Source organism: Xylona heveae (assembly GCF_001619985.1).
Source record: "Xylona heveae TC161 unplaced genomic scaffold L228scaffold_2, whole genome shotgun sequence".
NCBI classification, from domain to species: Eukaryota; Fungi; Ascomycota; class Xylonomycetes; order Xylonales; family Xylonaceae; genus Xylona; species Xylona heveae.
In genome coordinates this window covers 2,870,246-2,883,491 of record NW_017264194.1, presented here as the reverse complement: position 1 = coordinate 2,883,491, position 13,246 = coordinate 2,870,246, and the positions used below count along the sequence as shown (strand labels likewise).

At 48.1% G+C, this 13,246-nt stretch overlaps 4 protein-coding genes across 4 annotated transcripts; all 4 read right to left on the bottom strand.

The window, feature by feature from the left end:
• Positions 1-340: 340 nt before the first annotated feature.
• Positions 341-3,175, bottom strand: L228DRAFT_244687 (Rtt106-domain-containing protein). Its single transcript, XM_018331981.1, has 4 exons — positions 2,709-3,175; positions 1,808-2,176; positions 1,340-1,675; positions 341-1,173 (listed from the first exon to the last, which is right to left on the bottom strand). Exons 1-4 carry the CDS (start codon positions 2,869-2,871, stop codon positions 575-577), a joined length of 1,467 nt encoding a protein of 488 aa, XP_018191326.1. The 5' UTR covers positions 2,872-3,175; the 3' UTR covers positions 341-574.
• Positions 3,176-4,423: 1,248 nt separating this feature from the next.
• On the bottom strand, positions 4,424-6,094 carry L228DRAFT_266222 (hypothetical protein; the record flags this gene model as incomplete). Its single annotated transcript, XM_018334827.1, has 2 exons — positions 4,424-5,655; positions 5,749-6,094. The coding sequence occupies 2 exons, from the start codon at positions 6,092-6,094 to the stop codon at positions 4,424-4,426; spliced, it is 1,578 nt and encodes a 525-aa protein (XP_018191325.1).
• Positions 6,095-6,200: 106 nt separating this feature from the next.
• On the bottom strand, positions 6,201-6,870 carry L228DRAFT_83363 (hypothetical protein). Its single transcript, XM_018336897.1, has one exon. It carries the CDS (start codon positions 6,655-6,657, stop codon positions 6,307-6,309), a length of 351 nt encoding a protein of 116 aa, XP_018191324.1. The 5' UTR covers positions 6,658-6,870; the 3' UTR covers positions 6,201-6,306.
• A 3,886-nt stretch (positions 6,871-10,756) lies between these two features.
• L228DRAFT_236829 (putative DNA 3'-phosphatase Tpp1) lies at positions 10,757-12,726 on the bottom strand (the record flags this gene model as incomplete). The annotated part of the gene is made up of 10 exons (XM_018330871.1): positions 10,757-10,807; positions 10,880-10,996; positions 11,113-11,258; positions 11,319-11,379; positions 11,436-11,566; positions 11,650-11,783; positions 11,833-12,159; positions 12,232-12,344; positions 12,407-12,573; positions 12,633-12,726. 10 exons carry the CDS (start codon positions 12,724-12,726, stop codon positions 10,757-10,759), a joined length of 1,341 nt encoding a protein of 446 aa, XP_018191323.1.
• Positions 12,727-13,246: the final 520 nt, after the last annotated feature.

The following is a 13,246-nucleotide window of genomic DNA, read 5'->3' as shown; positions in this document are numbered from 1 at the left end:
AGCTATATTTGATTTACACAAGTGACAAGCTTGTTACTGATCTGAAAAAAAAGTTGTAAGGCATAAGGTAGCGAGCATTTATGCATTTGTTTGAACAGGTTGATTCTGCAAGTACATATATTTTATCTCTGAGGCATGCTGCATAGCATACTCATCATACTACCTACCCAAACCTTAGATAGCATGGTACCTAGATAGTCTGGTACCCAGAATCCAGATAGTCTGACTCATATTGACATATCGTGTCATTTGCATTATGGCATTACTGTATTATTGCATGCACAGTGTGCTATATTTCTTTTTTCACATAGTCACACTGCACATAAGGTAAGCATAACTTGTCATATGTTTTAATTTTTCATACAGCAAGTCTTTGTGTAAGCCGACGTATAAAAGGAGTATACTAGTAAGAGGACCTTATTGTCTTGCTGGATAATTATTAAGTCGATGTTAAATGAAAGGTGACTCAATGCTCAATGAAACTTGGCTCAATGTTAGATATGATTTAAACTCAATGTGACTGTATGGAGTACAGCATGTGATACAAAAATGATTGATTACCCAACAACAACTACTACTCGTCATCAGCATCGACCATTTCGGCCTCACTGCCCAGTTCCTCCTCCACTAGATCCCCCTCCTCCTCATCTTCTTCTTCACTAGAACTGCTTCCCTCGCCTTCACTCTCGCCCTCGCTGCCGGGATCATAATCCTCCTCTTCCTCGTCTTCTTCATCTTCAATCTGTCGCTGGGCCTTGACGAGTTCGCTCTCCTCTTCTCCTTCGTCCGCTACGTCTCCTGCCGCTTGTCCTTCGTCCTTTGGTCCTGCAGCAGAACCGCCCGACGGAGCGCCGTTGATATTCAGTCGCTTGGCGCGTCGCTGTTCGGCCATACTGGCGTCGTGCAGTTGATGGCGACGAATGTACTCGTCTATGCCCGGGAAATCGGCCTGGTCGAGCATCGAGAACTCAATCTCTTCTGCCTCGTCTGTTTGTGTTGAAGAAGGAGTTTGGGTGCTGGGACTGGTAATGGGAGTTGAGGCGGAAATGACGAGGTTGAATGTGCGCTGGAGCACAGACGTGTATGAGACCGAGAGAATGCAGTCGAGCGGGAAGAAGACGAGGGGCTTTTTGAAGCCCCATACTATACCCGTCGAAAGGAAGAAGAGGTAGCCTGTCTTACCTGTTAGAACTGGATTCGGTGTTTCAACCGCTAGGGGTCCGGGTCCAGGTCCCCAGGTGAAATGAAAAGGGGGGAGGGAAGTAGATGGAGGATAATCATCGTAAGAAAGGGAGAGAAGGGTCGGTAGGGGAAAGAAAAACCAAGATGATAAACGCACCATCCTTATTCCCTCTAAACGCTTTGACATGGTATGCTTTTTCGTGTTTCCTGTGCGGCTGCACGAGGGCGCTCGCGAATTCGTTTTCATCCGTGTATATGACCTTTTTCCCGAGCTTGGACAGGACCTGGTTCAGAGCGCTCGTGACTGCCTTGTCGGAGCTCTGATGCTGGCTGGCTTCCTCGGGTGTTGCGTTCTTCGGGATAGGCGCGTCTGTGACTGTCCAGACGATGGGCTCCGCGGGCGACGCGGTGCGCTGGGCGTCCAAGGTCGGAAACACGCAAAAGTTGTGTTGTCGTTGGGCCTTTTCAGGAACGGGAAGACATATGATTGTTTCTTATTGACGTTGTCAGTTTTAGTGAATGTTCCAGAGGGATATGTTTGATAGAGAATAGCTGGGAATTCAAACAGGGGGGAGTACGAGCAGATGTGTCCAGGAGAGAGTGGGATCCGAGAAAGGAGATCTACCTATGGATTTCCAGGCAATACTGAGCTCCTGCTCGCCAGAAGCCTGATTGATGGCGCGAATGCCAACGTTGACATCACCTGATACTTCGAGCGTCATTTTCTTCCTCAATGGGACAGAAAATGAAATGTCCTTGGAGGAAAAGGCGAGACTCGTGTTCTTCCAGACATCGCCATTGGCCGAGGCTGAAGACAAAGCGTTCTTGTCCAGTTCCTCTTCTGCCTTTCGCTTTTTTGAGTTCAAAGTGCTGCTAGGCCCCTGGGTGTCCAGCTGTTGATGGACTGCGCCATTGGACGAAGGGATCTTTCCCTGGAGCTCAATTGTGAATGCGGCTATTCTGTCGAAGAGATCCGCCTGTTGTGGTTGACTACCTGCATAGAAACATGGTCAGATAATTGTCTCATCATTTTGCCAGATTTTCTAAAACAATTGCCTGAACAGATGGATGATGAAACGTAGGAGAAAACGATAATCATCTGCATTGCGAGCGGGCCTTGTAGGAGCATTGCCCAGATAGCTAGTGAAGCGCAAGAAAACGGTGAACAAAGAGAAAAAGAAAGTACAGCATGCTTTCATGAAACATCTCCCGGGCCTGCCTCAGCTAGTACAGGAAGCACTCAGTTCAGCAAGACATTATACATCTCAGCTAATCGCCAGCATTGAAGGGCACTTCTCAGACTCAGGACCTGAGTTGAACAGCTGATACTCTGAGCCAGACAATTATAGACCTCGCAATGCCAAGCACTTCATCCATTTTCTCAGCAATGACATGCTGATAAGCGCAGACAGCGATAGTCAAAACAAAACAAACAAAAAAGAATTATAAAACAAACTCAAAACCAGAAGACATGTGACGGCCAAATAAAAGATGACGTAGTTCGAAGGCTCCCGAGAAAAACATACGAATGATTTCAACAATATCATTCAAGATATCCGATCTGGACCCAAACGCTTGCGCATAAGCCTTGGTCCTGGGCGCTGATGAGCCCCGGGAATCCGACGTCCGGAGCGGCTGCTGATTCAGTGATGCATTTTGTTGCGCGGAATTAATGACCGCAAACGCCATGGTTATCAAAGCGCTAATATAGAGGGGAAAGAGAAAAGAAACGACGGGAAATTCTTTTAAGAGTTTTAAGACGCGGCAATATATCTTTCTTTGAGTTATCGACAACTCGGGATGCAATGGGTGATCACGTGCCGTGTGATAGTCGCAGAAAGAAACGGAGAGGAGAGAGAACGAAATGGACGAGCAGTAATAGAGTTTGAAAATCTAGTCAAGCCACTTGATGTCAAAGCTTGAATGACTATGATGATGATAATATTTGATGGGCAAATTTCCTGCTGGGCCGGTACAAAGTATCGAGCGACGCGTTTGAGTTACGAGAGGTAGAGCAGACGTTGCAGATCTAACGTGCGGTTTTGCCGCCAGTGTCATCATCGACCAAGTCAGAAGTACTGCGGGACAGTTAAATGCTCGGAGTAACATAAGGTAGTTACTGGATGCAACGAGCAAGCTGCACGTATATTACGGTAGGCGAAGTCCATCTCTATCTTCGTACACGCCAATATTTAAGCAGCGCACAAGTTGATCCTTTGATTGCATTATGATAATGACCAGTCCGATCAAAGGCACGAGATTCTTGCAATCCAGTGTACTCTACATACTCCAGTCTGTTATAGGTGCAGAGTTGTTGACCACCCTTTTGGGCACAACGTTCTAAACCTAAATCTGCAAACTCAGATTTATACACTTGTGCGATTTACAAAGAAATGCGCAAAAAGTGCACAAATCCTGACACGCATCATAGAAAAATGTCACAGTTTATCCAGCAGTAGGTCGTCTATTCCGATACTCTTCTTCGTAGTTGAGGTGGCGCCAGACTAGCGTATGAAGCACTACCAGTGTGTACTACCGCCATCGTAACAACGACAAAGGAGCCTGAATTCGAGTGACACAGTAGTTCGCACCGTCGATGGATCAAGTTGCAAAAGAAATATTCATGAGTTGGTTATATTCTATTCACACTACCAACAGACTGCGCCCACCACATGCAGACACGATTTAAAATCGCGACAAATCGGATGTGATGAGCCGCCACAAAGAAAAGAAGAAAAGGAAAAAAAAAAAAACAAAGAATTGATGCCGGCGGGCGGTAGATGGGTATTGTGAAGAAGTCTGATAAGCAGACCAAAAAAAGACTATCGCAACATGATATATGATATGTAAGACCCAAAAAAAGGAGATGCCGTCCCTTGGTAGGCTCTTGACTTTGCGCGTTCGATGCGCTTCTGAAGCCTGTCTAGTAAGGGGCGGTATCAAGAATGAGAAGCTCTAAGTCGTCACGCTTCGTCGACCCTCCCATATTAATGGAGGAAAATTGCCAAAGAAAAAGAAATATTGTCCTGAAGAGGATGTGGACTGCTCGCAGTCAAGGTAGAAAATAAATAGTATCAAGTGTAGCGGCGTTGTAATCGTAGTCGTCATAAGTTCATAAAGCGGTCTTGAGGTGACTGTACAAAATCGGGAAGTTTGACAGAGGATATAGAAAATGGTAAAGGCGATAGGTCCTGTCGAGACAACAAGTTCCGGTCAACGAAAGGGTTCATGAAGATGGCCTTCATGTAGTGAAACTACGCGAAGCCGATCGCACACGACCAATGACGCCGCTGGCAGGGGCTCGAATGTCCTGCACGGCCTTGAGGAAGACAGCCTTCTTTGAAGGTCGTCGCTGAAGTTGCGACGCAATCTGCACCATTGGACCAACAATGTCCTCATCGCCTAGCTTAGGAAACTTGCCTTCGCTATGTGGGTCGTTGAGCGAGGGAAAGCTGGTCACTGGAGAGGGCATCGTGGCGCTCTGAACTGGGCTCAGCAAAGTACCTGCCATGCTATCCGGTGTTCTTGACGCGATAATTTCATTCTTCTTTTTCCAGTCCTCGTCAATTTCGGTCCACTTCTCCTCGGTTAACTTATATGTCTTGGATGTGACACCATAGTGCTCGCCAGTGCGCACTAGGTGTTTGAGATACGTGCAGCAGGCGCGCTCCCAGCTCGCGCGAAACAATCTGCAAGATTCGAGGTCAAAAGACTCGGGAAGGTAGGGTTCGGGCTGAATATGGAAATTCGCATGGCCGAGCTTATCTGCCCATTTGTCGCTTGGATCGGCCATGACAATCGGCGCAATCTCTGACGTCGGAGTAAACTGGCCAGTGCGCTGTTTTTGGAAAGATGCAATTGATGGTTTTGCCGAGAGGGACGGCGATGACATTCCCGGAGTTCCTGGAATTCCGACGGGAGTGTTACAACCAGAGTACACATCCCTTGAATCGGCGACGCTCGGCGACTGAAGAGGTGATTGCACCGAGGACATGTTTCCATTGTTGGTTTCTAGCATCAACGGCGGCAGCAACGGAGTGGAGGCAAAGTTCTCAGCATCAACATCACTGTCGCGATTTGCTCTTTCAATGTCAATTGGTGCGACGGACCCTTCATCTACTCTCTCCTCGAGGAAGCTTGCAGATGGCGTAAACGGTGAACCAAGATCGGAATGGCTCAATCGCTGGGTGCTTGAATCGGTCAAGGACGATGATCGGCTCGAAATAGGCTGGGAAGCAGGAGTTTCCGAGGTGGCATCCACGGCCGGCGTTTCTCGATTGTTCTTTCGGCTTTTCCATCGCCGAGAGAAGGATGGAAAGCGATCACTGATTCGCGTGGCAAGTCCAGCCAATGGTGACCCTATCTCATGCTGCTTCTTAACAGTTGAGGTACCCTCATCCGCAAACGGATTGTCATCAAGATCGTAGTCCGTCTCCAAGGTGATTGTATGGTGATCACAATCGAATTGATGGCCTGCAAATGTTGCAATATGTCAGCTTTTGCTCATATCACTCGGGTGGGCTGAAGCTTGTTTCTGAACAGCCCCGAGACAAAAGGAAGCCTTACAGAAACACTCTGAAAAACACTCTTCCACGTTCACCATCTCCAGGGCATCCTCTTTCTCGTGGGGTTCTTCTTGCAGATCAGGTAGTGGTCTCTTTATAGAGACAAAGGAATCGCTTTGGTCGTGTAAAGTAGGTGAAGAAGCCAAGGATGAAGTTGAGCTCGAATAGCGACCATGACCTCGGATGGAGAAAATTGGGGAGACCGGCGATGGGTATTCCGAACGGAAAGAGGCTAAGGTGTCCACGGAATCTGATCGCTCGCGTGAATCCACCTCAGACTGTACCATTCCTGACGAACGTTTGGCCTCGACGAGCTTTGGCAAAACAAGCGACTTCAACTCCCTCATGATGGAATGATGGAGTGAAAATCGAATTGAAGCTACCGCGGGAGGTACATATGAGGTCGAGGCGCGACAAAAGGGCGGTAAGCAAGAATTGGCCGGGATCGACTTTGCTGGCAATCGGCTGGCAAGGAAGCGAAAGTCCAACAGGATAGATCAAGAGACAAGTACGTGGCGGCGTGCCAGATTATTTGGACTTCCAATGAGTGTCGTGCGCTTCAGCCTGGCTGTAGATTGCTGGCGCGAACCTGATTGCCGCTGGTCAGCAATGATTGCATTGGCCAATGTGCCATCCACGTGCACGTCACACTTGTGAAGTGGCAGTTCGCTTCGCGTGGGCAGGAAGAGAGCAGCAAACAAGATAGACACTTACCGTATACACGACAGAAACCCTTTTGATGTTGGAAGAGACTGATTGCAGCAATCGCAAGCCAAGCAAGCAAATAGAAGACGCAAAAAGAGCGGAGAGGTTGGGAACGTTGACAAGACGGGGAAAGAAAATGTTGGAGAAATGGGGGAAGGGACGGGGGATATGTGTGGGCAGATGCGGGCGTGCAGTTTTCTTTCATGAGGCGCACCCAGCCGCGACTATGACTGCAGACTGACCTGCCCTGTGCCTGATGGGAAGAGATCTGGACAAGGGAAAAGAGAAGCTAAAAGGGTGGGTGCGGGTGGGTTTGTGAGATATACGCTTGGTAATGACCCCAGGTGGCTCCGGGCACACCCACACAGATTCTCTCTCTCTCTTCTCTCCCACTCTTCTCACTTTACTTCTCTTCTCTTCCTCTTGCCCTTCTGCAGTCCTTTTTCGTCAGTTTTCGTCTGTTGGTTTTTCCCGATTGCGTAGGTTGCGTGTACAGGGACAAGCAGTGATGCCACAAATAGACACCCAAGAACGTGTCTGCCAAGGACAAACGATGAATGATAAAACTCCCCACCCACCGTGAAACAAGGACAACTTCGGGTTTACCAGATGACACAAGAAATCATAAATGCCTAGGTCAAACAAAGAGTGGGGAAAGACAAAGATGCGCACACAAAGGGAGCAGCGTGGACGAGATGAAAGTTGCACATGAATTTGTTCCCAATCTGGTGGCTCACTTCGTCTATTGTGGACGGGATGGCAACATTTTTTACACCAGGTAAAAAAAGGCAGGCCAAGAGCCTTTGGGATGAAAGAGCCGAAGAGAAAAACGCTATTGACGTTGCCGGTGGTTCTTCCCAGGGAAAAAGCCCAACTTCCATAACTGTCCGTTGCAACAACGTGCCAGTGACGCCGACCCGTAGGTGAACCATCGGCAGATGTCCAATAATGCCCTTTGTGTGCCTTGAGAATTGCCTTTGACACTACAGAACTTTGGTTCTCTCAACTCTGACCGAAGGGCCTAGTCTAGACGAGGCATGGATGCCATTGAGCTTGCCGGGTAATCGCTACTTCCGCACACCCCCAACCTGCTGAAAAGCAAAAGTACTCAGTACCTTCTTGCACACTAAATATCGCCATGGCGCTCACTTATTCCATGGATCAATCGTTGAGAGAAAAACCGTGAAGAAAAAAATGGTAAAAAGAACGTGGCTCTCAGGCACTAAAGGACCGATGCCAGTCGACTACCCGCCCATTAGCTCATCCGGACGCTGTTCCGACCACAGCCCCGGCATCGATCAAGTCTTCGCCGGCCGTTTACCCAGCTGTCTCTGGTCAAACCCAAACTCGTCTGCCGAGCAAAAGTCTCGCCTGTTCGGTTCTCGAGGCTTCGAACCGTGTGGTTGGCAGGTCCTAACTCAAAGGTACCTTTTTGAGCAATCACCCCCTCCTTATTGTCATCACAACTGGCCATGACGGAGATGTGTGACAGAATAAGGACAAGATCCTCGACTGTGGAGGTTTGATCCAAGCTGTAGGGTCCAGCGGAGGAGAAAGTATCACTGGGGTGCAGGAGATCAGGGGACAAAGCCAGCGAGCGAGGGGCACTATCTCTGGGGGATCCTCAGCGGAGGATGCGCGATGGCCTCGGATGGGACGAAAGGATTGCACCCGCTAACGCAAGGCGTCCCCCGGAGATGAGGGGGGAGGAAGTCGGTATCTTGCCCATTTTGTCTATCTGTTCTCATCATGAGATCTATCGTACCGTAGTATGGAGACAATACAAAGTAGAACGTTGGAAAATTACCTGATAAAACGGTGCTTGCCATATCGGAGGGAGGGCCCTTGCACCAATGTCCAACAAAATGAGGCCGACGCAAAATAGTGCCATTACATTCAATAGCTCCCTCTCTTCCATACGCTTTTTCCTGCCTGGATTGGTAAGGCCAGCGCGGCCGTCGTTGAAGGTGTAGATTGGTTCGGGGAAACAAACCCTCGCGTCCGCGCCGAGCCAGTCATGAAGCCTTTTGGGACTATTGAAATGATCGTAGGCTCCCGTCCATGGCTGGCAAGGGAGAAAATGCCCAAAGCTGGTTGGCCCTTCGTTGAAAAATCTTCATGGAAACCCCTGCAAGCTCACAAGCTTCACCAACCGAAAGAGGTATACTTTTCGGTGTCCTAGGAAGAACTGCTTGTTCCCTTTTACCCGAGTACCTACTAGTTATGGAGACGGCCCCCCTCGCCCCAAGGGCATGAACGTTGTTATCCTCACTCCTGCAGGCACCGTACGGTCAATAGCGACACCGCCGTACCTGATCATCGTCGGGAAGCCGCACACCCCCATCCCGCTTGTCGTACCAAGACTGCTTGTCCAGCAGCACAAAATATATCTGTGCACAGTACCTCAGTATAGCGCGGTACACGGGCACAACAGTGCATTTGAAGCCGGCACAGACACCGAATTCACGTCTTACTTGGACATATCAATGCAAAAGCACTATGAAAATGATATGCGCAACCTGTAGAGGAGGCGGTGAGGCATATCTGCGTAATATGCTTTCTGCATCAAGCAGATTATCGTAGATGACATTGTCGCGCCTCCTGAGGGCTTCATTCGCTGAGAAACCCTTCGCATACATTTCCTTTCGTACGGATACCTATCTGCGGTAAGTATTCATATGAGGAGAAGCGCGGACGTAGTAGTGCAACTGTCATGGTGCACCGCAATACAGTAATGCCCACAGGACCTGGTGAAAATTCATTAGTCAGAATATTGCTTTCGATTTGAACAGGACTGGCCTGAAATCCCGGCTATTATGTTACGGTCTAGCTCTTCTTTCCCAGCTTAGAGGGGCTGCTTATTGAAATCTTCTCGTCATCGTGAGTAACCCATTTCTTTGAATCTTGGTGGAGCAGTTGGACGGTTGTAGTGCGGGAAGAGTGGGCATGTACACGTACTCCTTTTTAGTACGGTGGGGTACGCCGAGGGAACGCCGTTTGGAGTCCTCGTGAAAATAACAAATTTTACGCCGAAAAAGGGACCCCAGTCTGAGTACTGTTCGTACAGTAGTGTTCATCATGACTGGTTTGACGATGCTAAAATAAATTATTGGCTTCTGGACCTTTGGACGATCACCCGTTCGTTCCCCACTATCGCCCATTTCTACTGAAGCTTGTGCCGGGTACTTGTTGAAAACGCCGCATCGGACCCAAATATGCACAAAGATAACAGCACGGGTCAGCAAACATCTCTGTTTTACTTGCAAATTGTGTGATCAGACTGCGACCGGCTTCGGTAAGAAAGTACAGTGAATTTCACCGAGAGACCGTTCAAGGAGATCCAAGGGCTCAGCGAGGTTCTCCGCTCCTGCTCTTCGGAGTTTATTGAGCGGGTCCTTCTCTCTTTCTGCCTGGGAAGAGCTGAACGGTGACCGAGATGAGCCTGAGCAAAACAATTATCCCGAGCCCGGAACCCCAACCTTTGCAAAGATCACGGTGCCCTCAGTGGACGTTCCAGAAGGCTGGGTGCTCTATACTAGGTAATGTAGGTATTACTTCCCCGCCTAACTGGGAAACTCCATAACCAGGATCCCGGCTTGTAATTGGTATCATGTCGGTTTTTGTTGCTTGCTATTTCAATAACTTGGTGCTATCCGACCCATGCCTCAGTCCATTTGAAAATATATAGCGGCGGTCCCAACAGGATCATTGTTATTGTTTTCATTGGCATCAGTAGCTGGCTCGTCTACACGGCGACAGAATTGGGTGTTCCACGGAAAGCATGAATGCAACAGCAATCCGCAATACATAGGACAATTTTGAGTTCATTACGCGCTTCTACCCAATTCTTCCTGTGATCATGTCTTCGTGTCGGGCATTCTGATACATCTAAGCCGCACGTGGCCCCCGAAAAGCTTACTCCTGCGCATATGTCTCAGGGTGAGACGAGACCTCTTGCAGCGATAGGATGCAAGCAATGAACGTTTCGGAGTCTGCGCCATCCCCATGACGCCGGTCGCCTTGCCAAGCAACCCAGGAAATCGCACGTTTGTATGGTTCACACTCCTTCTACTCGTGCTGGCATGGTCCAACCTCTGATCCGATTTTCTCAACATTCATATGCCCGGGACGGAAAGGAAAGCATTAAGCAGCTAAGTCTGCATGGGGAATACCAATCGCTGCCGCGTCCAGGCCATTTAGAGCGGGGTTTGCACCTCGATCCTCTGGCCCAACTTAGTAAAGATACCTTCCCCATCAAGTTATTCGGGTCGATCAGTTCGGGGATCGACATGGCCCACGCAGACCTAAACCCAGTATCTGGCCCAGATAGCCCGCTGCTGCTCATTACCCTCAAACTGCAACTCGACGAAAATGAATGAGTCCGGCAAGCCCGTGAGGTTTAATATCGGTATGGAGACGAGACGTACCTGAAAGTCCACTTTTATGATATCCTCGAACCCTTCCTCGAGGGTAGGTTCCCGGAATCTGGAAGTAAAACCAGTGAATGCAACCTTGGGCAACAGTGTTCGCTTTTCCGGATTCATCTGCATGTGATCAGTACTAATTTTCAACAAAGGATCCCTCTAGATCACAGACAAGAAGCCCAACCATTTCATTTGTAGAATTCAACGCTGGTTGAAAACTTGGAAATGTAACTTACCAATTCCCCGTTTAGAGATCTCACAATGTCATTGTGCTCGCACAACCTCGCTGATGCAGTAAAATAAACGCATCGAATGGGTACATTCTTTGCTTTTGCTAGCTTTATCCAGTGAGCTCGAGTCTCCACATCCGCGTTGGTATTGTCTGAATACCGTACACAGATCAGTTAGAGATGCGAATTCAAGAAGTAGCTCGAGCACTGACCTATTACGACCGACTGCTTCTCGCCGAGCAACTGTGCTGCTCGTTGGAGGCATTTTTCGCGCTATCACATGGTGAGAAATACTCGGGCAACCCCCCAGAATCGGCGTGCAAACATACTGTTTTCAGAATATCTTGATTCACTCGTACATATCCCAAAGGTCCAAGCTGGCGCCAGAAAAAAGTCGATTTCCCAGCTCCAGGGCTTCCGCAAAATAAGACAATTTCCAGTGGGCTCTTTCTAGAGAATACTGCGTCGGGTAAATCATATTTCTCGTTAGTAATGTGTCCAATACTACTTTCGTAAAGCAATTTCTTTGTTTGAAAGGCAAACCTTCTAGAGCGCGTGATCCCTCGATTGAAAGAAATGTCACAGGATCGAATTCCCGGGTAAACGGTCTTGGTTTCTCTTTGAGAAAGAACTCTTCCGGAGTATAAAATTTGACTCCCACATTGGCAGCGAAATCTCTGCAGGCACTTAGTACGCTGATTTCCCAGGCAATTCCTGAAGTTGTACCTGTCTGAACATGAATGATCTTTCACAGTCGCTTTTGCCGCAGCTCTTCCACCTGCATCCCCCACAAAGAAAGATTCATTGAAATTGATTGACCCGGAAAACCTGAGGTCAAATTCCTCTAACATTTCATCCCACATGCCAGCTCTGGGTTTACGAAAATGATCTTTTTCAGTAGCTGCATAAAGCACAAGGGGAATTTGTAACTGGTTGAAGATGGAACAGCCCCTTTCCTTGAAGTCGTTCAACCGTTTTCGGTCGCTCTTCGGAGTTTTGGCTTTGCTCTTCAAAGTGATTCCACCTTGGTTGCTGAAGATGACAATGCGGAATCTTCGAAATTTGATCGTTCCGAATTAGCTTGAGGACTTGCGAAGTATAGGTGGCATGTTCAGAAAGACAAACCCCTGAGCATGAAGGTCTTTTAGACACCCTGGGACATTTGGATGCCACCACCTCCAGTCCTTTCCGTCCCTTGGATGCCTATTTCCTGACTTGGACTTGATTAAGGTCCAGTCCTAAAATCATATCAAAGTTAGATCTCTCCAAAGACTCGGGAGCTTCCTCATCCACCGCCTACCAAGTCAAATCCTGCAATTCGAGAAGGGCGTTTATTTGGATTATTCGTCTTATCTTCTGTCTCTGGTGCATATCGGCCAATGAGAAGGCTATCGCGTAGTTTTGTCCAGGAAGCCTTCTCGGGCTCCTTTTTGGATGCGGGGGTAAAGAATTGGGCAAGAGCCCCTTCTTCAAGAAGATCAGTATATAGAGCATCAGCACAAGAACGCAGAATAATGTTAGCATACTAGTTGTTGACGATTGCACCTTTCGCTTTAGAGGAGGTGGGCTCACAGAACCCCCGGTGCTTAAACGCCGTTTAATATTCTTGGAATCAGCCATGACGAACTTTTGCGGAAGACGGAAGCCCAGAATGTCGGCTTGTGAAAAGGTTCTAAGTTTGTACATAAGAATCCATCATAACAATCGACTCCAAATAATTACGGATTTGAACCAGGAAAAAACCAAAATGAATGTGAAACGGTCTATTGACGATGCTTTTCTCGCGCTGTCATCAAAAGTTGGCGTTACACGTCACGTCGATATCGATAGCACGAAGTCACGTGTCGTTAATCACCGACTTGGATTTGGTCTACATGTGATGATACTAAGTAATTACCTTACAAGTTAACAGTGAGAAGGACGTTACAGTTTTATGAATTTATTTGGGTGGTGTCTTCCTTCAATTGAGGGCATTGATTAATTTGGAAATATTATAAGATAAAGCTTTGTGCGGGACTGTACAAGCATTTAGAACCAGGCTTACCAGATCGGATCATCCAACCCTCTGATATGCTTGTCCGTGGAATAGACCCTTCTCATCGGACATGAAATCAGCAGATGAGACCAAGCTGCAGGCTCA

Coding starts and splice junctions, on each gene's coding strand:
- L228DRAFT_244687 (XM_018331981.1), bottom strand. CDS start 2,871: ATGGCGTTTGCGGTCATTAATTCCGCGCAACAAAATGCATCACTGAAT. Junction 2,177..2,708: donor TGATATTGTTGAAATCATTC/GTATGTTTTTCT, acceptor GTTTCTATGCAG/GTAGTCAACCACAACAGGCG. Junction 1,676..1,807: donor TATTGCCTGGAAATCCATAG/GTAGATCTCCTT, acceptor AACGTCAATAAG/AAACAATCATATGTCTTCCC.
- L228DRAFT_83363 (XM_018336897.1), bottom strand. CDS start 6,657: ATGAAAGAAAACTGCACGCCCGCATCTGCCCACACATATCCCCCGTCC.